A 6,853-nucleotide genomic window follows, 5' to 3' on the forward strand; every position below is an offset into this window, starting at 1 on the left:
AGGACCAAGTCAATCAAGTGTTTGCTAATAAGTTAATGTGATTTAAATGTTACAAGGTTTTCTGCTTTTAAATGCTCTTAATTAAGACATTTCAGGATTCACAGGGTTATGGATGAGTCTCTGTCTGGTCCCACAGGGGACCAGCTGACAGGTGAAAAACACTGTTCATTTTTGAAATATTAGTCACCTAGCCAATGACACAGGCATGTTTGCTGCAGCTGCCCAGCTGTGTCCAGCTGCTGCAGGCTTAGCACTACTGTCCACATGCTGCCTTGAACCCTTCACTCTGTCTCCGCTCCAACCAATGAGCTCATGTCCTTTGATCTAGGTAACTGCTCTCTATAGTTGTTTTTGTTTTGTTTTGTTTTGCTTTGAATAAAGACTTAAATTCCAGCAGATCAGGATGCCAAGGCAGGAGGATCACAAGTTTGAGGCCTTATCTTATCTCAAAATAAAAAATAAAAAGGGCTGGGGATGTGACTCAGTGGTAAAGCATGTCTGGATTCAATCCCTAGTACCCCCCGCCCCAGTAAAATAAAATACCTAAAGAGTGACATGGTCTAATCAACCACGTGAAAAATGAAGCAGGGGCTCAGTCTATAGAGTTCATTGACTGAGCCTGGAGCAGTCAGGTGGGATGTAAATGAGAGTAAAAGGCATGTTTTATTTGAACTTTCTTGATGCTGTGACCAAAAGACCCAATAAGAACAGTTTTAGAGAAGGAAAAGTTTATTTGGGGTTCACAGTTTCAGAAGTCTCAGTGACTCCATTCCTTGGGGCCCAGGTGAGGCAGGACATCAGAGCAGAAGGGTGTGGCAGAGGAAAGCAGCTCAGGGCATGGCATCAGGAAGGAGAGAGAGAGAGAGAGAGAGAGAGAGAGAGAGAGAGAGAGAGAGAGATCCACAGAACAAGGACAAAATATAAGCCCCAAGGCACAAGCTTAGTGACCTGTCTCCTCCAACCAAAACCTACCTGCCTTTAGTTACCACCCATTTAATTCACCCATTCAAGTGGACTGATGCACAGATCACGTTAAGACTTTCATAACTCAGTCATTTTACCTCTGAACTTTCTTGCATTGTCTCACACATGAGCTTTGCGGGGGTTGGGGGGACACCTTATATCTAAACCATAGCAAGGCAGTAACACTGGGTCATCCCGCTTGGTTGGGCAGGTAAATATTAGAAATTGTGGATATGTATCAAAAAGAGAGATGGTCAAAGACAGAAGGAAAATATACCTCCAGTACATTACGGCATAGCTAAGCTCTGCAGCCAACATCCCCAAAGAGGCCCTAAAAATGATTTCCAGGTTTGTTTCTGGTGGAAAAATAAAATAAAATTTTATCCTTTGCTTTTACACCTTGAAACAGTTCAGGATGCCCATAAAATGTCTAGAAAATGGATTATGATTACAGTAGAGAAGGGGATGTGTCCAAATGGACTTGAATTTGAGCAAATGATCTGCATTTCACATTCAAGTCGTGGATCATCAGACCTTTAATGAATGAACCATCCAACTCAAGCATAAGTTACCCTCTTGGATCACCAGAAAGAACTATGGGCCTATATGAATCATTATCACCCAAGAGTAGTCATGATATACTAGACAAAATGAGAACGAAGTATACAAGACCAGGGGGCAGAATGTCATATGACACCTGTGGTTGAAGAAGCTATAGAAAGAAAGTTTTGGAAGAGCCGATAGATGAATCAGAAAAAGGAAATCATGTTTTCAATGCATCTTGAAAATTTAATGAGGAAATCAATCTTGTTTAATTTGATAATCACTTAAAAAAAAAAAAAAAACTATAACAAGGAAAGGGATGTTACAGGTGAAGACAGCTGCCCCTTAGCAGGGTATAAAAGGGGATATGGGACCAACAGACTTCCAAACCTTCCAAACCCACCTTCCTGGAAACACCCCCAGAACCTCCAGTCTCTGACACAATGTGCAACTCCTGTTGTGGCTCCTGCTGCTCTGGCCAGGGCTGTGACTGCTGCCAGCCCAGGTGCTGCCAGACCACCTGCTGCAGGACCACCTGCTGCCGCCCCAGCTGCTGCAGCTCCCGCTGTGGTGGGGGCAGCAGTGGCTGTGGCTCCTGCTGCTGCCGCCCCATCTGCTGCAGGACCACCTGCTGCCGCCCTAGCTGCTATGGGTCCTGCTGTGGTGGGTGCAGTGGCTGTGGCTCCAGCTGCTGCCACCCCACCTGCCTCCAGACCACCTGCTGCAGGACAACCTGCTGCAGCCCCAGCTGCTGTGGCTCAAGTTGCTGTAGCCCCTGCTGTGGTGGCTCCAGCTGCTGTAGTTCCAGTGGCTGTGGCTCTTGCTGCTGTCGTCCCACTTGCTGCTGTTGTCCCACTTGCTGTTGTCGTCCCACTTGCTGCCAGACCACCTGCTGCCGCCCCAGCTGCTGTGTGTCCACCTGCTGCTGCCCCTACTGTTGCTAACCCTCCTGTTGCTCTCCAGCCTGCTCTAGTGGATCTTGCTGCTGAGTGCTCTAACCTGCACTCTCCTGCCTACTTCAGCCAATATTCTTGATGTAGTCTATCTGCGAGAGCCCAGTCATGAGAGGTCAAGTCCCAGCTGAGACCGATTTGGATCTGCAAACTACTCCCCTCTTCCCTACAGGTTACTGTCTCTCTCTCAACTGAACACAAGTTTGAATTTTCTCTAAAACCTGTCAACTACCATGTCATCCCTCTGGAAATGTTTGTCCTCTGCCATGTTTTCTTATCTGAAGATATTCTTGCATCTTAAATAAATCTGAATTTTGCAGCCATACAAAAATAAGGGCATCGTGTCTCCTTATTTTTCCTCTTCAATTATCATTCTTACTGTCTATTTTTCTGTAATTCATCTGTAAGGAATGGGATCAGAGCAAATAATTTGAGGTGCTCAATCTCTGTTCTGTGAGCATTCCTGATGCAGAGAGATGCTTTCAAGACCAAAACCTGTATCTCTTGCCTAAGGACTTTGGATGCAGAGCAAGCTCTGGGCAGAAGGGTTAAGAACTTCTAGGAACAGAATTCACCCAGTGAGTGGGAGTTGGTGCACAGATACTCTACTGAATTTCCCTTGAGTGAGTCCTTGCAGTCCTCCAAAGGTCCTCAGTGGGACTGGACCTTAGCTGCCCCCAGGAGTGTTCTGCTCCTATGTTACTCTCTACGGCCTTCTCTCACTGGCCAGGATCAATTCCCAAATTCCCTACAGTGTTTCCTGGCCTTATCTACCAAGTAAACTACTTGCTCTCAATCCTCTGTATGATGGGCTTTTCCAGGGGGCACCCAGTCTAAGACACTCATGTTCCTAATCTCAGCATCAGTGGTCTTCAAAACATTTTTTCATGCAATCTGGCCTCAGCACCTGACTGTTTCGTTTCCTGTTTTCTAGGTTTGCAAACATAAATCATAAAATAAGAACAAGTAAATCAAGTGTTTGCTAGGAATGTTCATGTGATAAAAATGTCACAAGGGGTTTTCTCTTTAAATTGTTCTAATTAATTTAAAGATGTCATTGTAGGATGAAAAATTTGTCTCTGTATTCCTTGGACTTTCCTACTCTTTGTATTGAGAGATTCCTGATTTCTGGGAACTCCGTAAGTCCTAGGTAATCAGTTCAGTTGATGACCATATGATCTAATTTGTTAGGAATCATTAAAATGAAATCTTGGTGTTCATTAGTATTGCTTGAATGAACTCGTGAGTTATCCACCAACACAGAAACTCTCCCAGACATATGCCAATCTAAAGACAGAAAAGAAATGATCCTCCGTATAATTTATTTCAATTCTAGAACAAAACTAAATCATGAAGAAAAAGTATTACAACACTGGCCTGCCTCTATTTTGGTGGAGCTTACTGAAGTGACATTTGGGAGACTTCTAGAGTCATGTAAAATGTTCTCCATCTTGATCAGTGGGAAAGTTACACAGATGCATTCATTTATCAAAACCAAATAGTTCACATTAGGAGTTGGAAATGTAGCTCAGTGACAGAGCACTTGCCTCGCAGACACCTGGTCCTGCATTCCATCCCCAGTACCACAAAAAAACAAACAGCAAGAACAGCAGTACACTCAGAAGTTGTATACTTCACTGTATGTAAATTTTATTTAATCATACAACATTAAAAATGACAAGAAATGTTAATTTTGGAATATGTCTACCAAATTGCATGTTAGCTAATTTGCTCTAAGCAAAACTTTTCATGAAATAACACTGTCATGAGCTCTTTGATGTTACTTCACCATACACTATTACAATTATGTGTGTGTGTGGTCCTCCCCGTACACTGAATTCTATGGGAGGAGACTCTAAATCATATTTCTAACACCAATATGTGCCTTACAGATGATCTATTCAACCAATTTATTTTAGAAACAAGGCAGGAACTTGATCTAGGTGGTTTATTGCAAAGCTTTAATGGACAGTGTGAGCTGTAGTCTAAGCCTGGACCTTGAATCTTCAGGTTTTTTTGTTTGTTTGTTTGTTTTGGTACCCGGGATTGACCCCAAGGGTGCTTAACCACTGAACCACATCTCCAGCCCTTTCTTGCATTTTATTTAGAGACAGGGTCTCGCTGAGTTGTTAAGAGTGCCTCGCTAAGTTCATAAGGCTGGCTTTGAACTCTCAATTCTCTTGCCTCCGCCTCCAGAGTCACTGGGATTTTAGGTGTGCACCACAGTGCCCAGCGGGTCTTTAGTATTAACAGCATTTGGGCACTTGCTAAAAAGCAGGGCCTGAGCCTCCTCCCAACAATCAGAAATTCTGATTAGCCCTGCAATCTGTATTTCACATGCCCTCTGGATCATTTTGATACATGTGTAAGTTAAACTACCACTCAATAGAGGATACGAGAAATTATAATACAATAAGGTGAAATTTGCTAAAATTCACTAATATTCTAGTTTGATTCAAAAAACTTGTGTCATGGGTTTCTCAGAAGTAAGAAGTTGCTCTGGAAGTAAGTTCTGAAGAGATGAATATTCAAAAGACTTTCTTCCACTGAAGAAATGAAAATTAACAGAGAAATAAAAATAAGGCTGTGTGTTCCAGAATTTAAGAGAGCAGCTGGAGAGACATGTAGACATATAAGACCTCAAAGCAGGAATTTAAGAAACTGTGACACTAACCACACAGAGAAATTGCCTGTCAGCATTGAAGGCTGTAGAGCATGATCTGAAGTCTGAAACATCCAGAGAAACCCATTCCAGTGGTGCAGAGGTCACCAGCATCACACCTACCTGGAGCAGTTCCCTTCCTCATTGCTGAACAGTGACCCACCTAGAGGGCCTTTACCTCTGGTCCCAGCAGATGACATATGAAGCCGATGGGCTTCCTCTCCATCCGTGGAAGAAATGCACAACTGAAAGTGTGACTGACCAACTCCCATGGTGACAAGGGATTCAGGAGGAGAGAGTGAAGAGTGTCATTCCAGACACACAGCAGCAGGTGCCAGCCCTCGGTGGGGGAGTTGAAGAGACTGTGGTCTGGAAGATGTCAACAAGTGGGGTCAAAAGGAAAAACAGATGGGTAGAGTTTGTTACTACCCGACAGAAAATTATGTTCCTAACAAATTAAGCCATTAAATAGACAAACATCATTATGTAATCGGATAATTACTTAGCTATTCAGGAAATAAAAAACAAGGAAACTACTTCAACAACAGGAAAGCGGGCCCTATATAAGAGGCAGTGGCAGGAGAGAACTTCTAAACTCCAGAACTTCACCCTCCTGGAAACCCACCCAGAACCTCCAGTCTCTGACACCATGTGCAACTCCTCTTGTGGCTCCTGCTGCTCTGGCCAGGGCTATGGCTGCTGCCAGCCCAGGTGCTGCCAGACCACCTGCTGCAGGACCACCTGCTGCCGCCCCAGCTGCTGCAGGCCCTGCTGTGTGTCCAGCTGCTGCCGCCCCTCTTGCTCTGGTGGGTCCAGCTGCTGTGGCTCCAGCTGCTGCCGCCCCTGCTGCTGCATCTCCAGCTGCTGCCGCCCCTCCTGTGACTCCTGCTGCTGCCAGACCTGCTGCCGCCTGCGTCCAGTCTGTGGCAATGTCTCCTGCCACACCACTTGCTATCGGCCCACCTGTGTCATCTCCACCTGCCCCCGCCCCATGTGCTGTGCCATTCCTGACTGCTGATCTCTTTCTGGAAAGCCTATCACATGGTGGATGCCTTCATTAGACACATAAAATACATGGCCAGCCACTTACGGGGAAAATAAGACTCTTGCCTGTCAACCCTTCCTCCGACAGGGCATTCAGAGTTGCATTCAGATCCTTCAGGAAATAACAGATGTAAACACCTTGTGTAAAAGATTTTAACCCAAGCCCCAATTGCATCTATTTTTAGACAAGCAATGCCTTCCACTTAAGTGTACACTAATTGTGATGATCTCACATAGTGTTGTTTCTGTGTATTCTCAATAAACAGCCAGTTCCTGATATTGAAATCTCCTGGTTTGTTAATGATTTGATTGTGCCTGTGTGTTTATGTGTCACTTCACCCCAAGGCCCATCTTTCTCCAAGTGCAGGAGAGCATGTTTAAGAGCAGGGGCTCTTGATTTACCACCTATGTTGGAATCAGGACTGCACTAAATGCTTCTTGTTACAACATAGGAGAAATTATTTTTATCAGTTTATTTTTAGTTATACATGACATAGAATCCATTTTGATATAATTATACAAGCATGGAATACACTTTCTTCTAAATAGGACCTCATTCTTGTGGATGTACATGATGGTGGGGTTCACTGTAGTGTATTCATGTAGCTACGTAGGAAAGTTATGCCATATTCATTCCACTGTCTTTCCTTTTCCTTTCACTCCCCTTTATCTGATCTATCGAACTTCT

The 6,853-nt window shown here is 44.2% G+C and overlaps 1 protein-coding gene across 3 annotated transcripts; it reads left to right on the plus strand.

The window, feature by feature from the left end:
* The first annotated feature begins 1,949 nt into the window (after positions 1–1,949).
* Positions 1,950–6,139, plus strand: LOC114102001 (keratin-associated protein 4-12-like). 3 transcript variants are annotated; one of them, XM_071602912.1, is made up of 4 exons: positions 1,950–2,268; positions 2,365–2,417; positions 4,693–4,695; positions 5,828–6,139. In XM_071602912.1, the coding sequence occupies exons 1-4, from the start codon at positions 1,950–1,952 to the stop codon at positions 6,137–6,139; spliced, it is 687 nt and encodes a 228-aa protein (XP_071459013.1). The 3 variants fall into 3 exon arrangements, with proteins under 3 accessions (XP_071459013.1, XP_071459014.1, XP_027803023.2); XM_071602913.1 differs by lacking the exons at positions 4,693–4,695; positions 5,828–6,139 and having other exon boundaries at positions 1,950–2,064; positions 2,188–2,450; XM_027947222.2 differs by lacking the exons at positions 1,950–2,268; positions 2,365–2,417; positions 4,693–4,695 and having other exon boundaries at positions 5,771–6,139.
* The last annotated feature ends 714 nt before the right edge of the window (positions 6,140–6,853 follow it).

The sequence above is a fragment of the Marmota flaviventris genome, chromosome 17 (assembly GCF_047511675.1).
Source record: "Marmota flaviventris isolate mMarFla1 chromosome 17, mMarFla1.hap1, whole genome shotgun sequence".
NCBI lineage: Eukaryota > Metazoa > Chordata > Mammalia > Rodentia > Sciuridae > Marmota > Marmota flaviventris.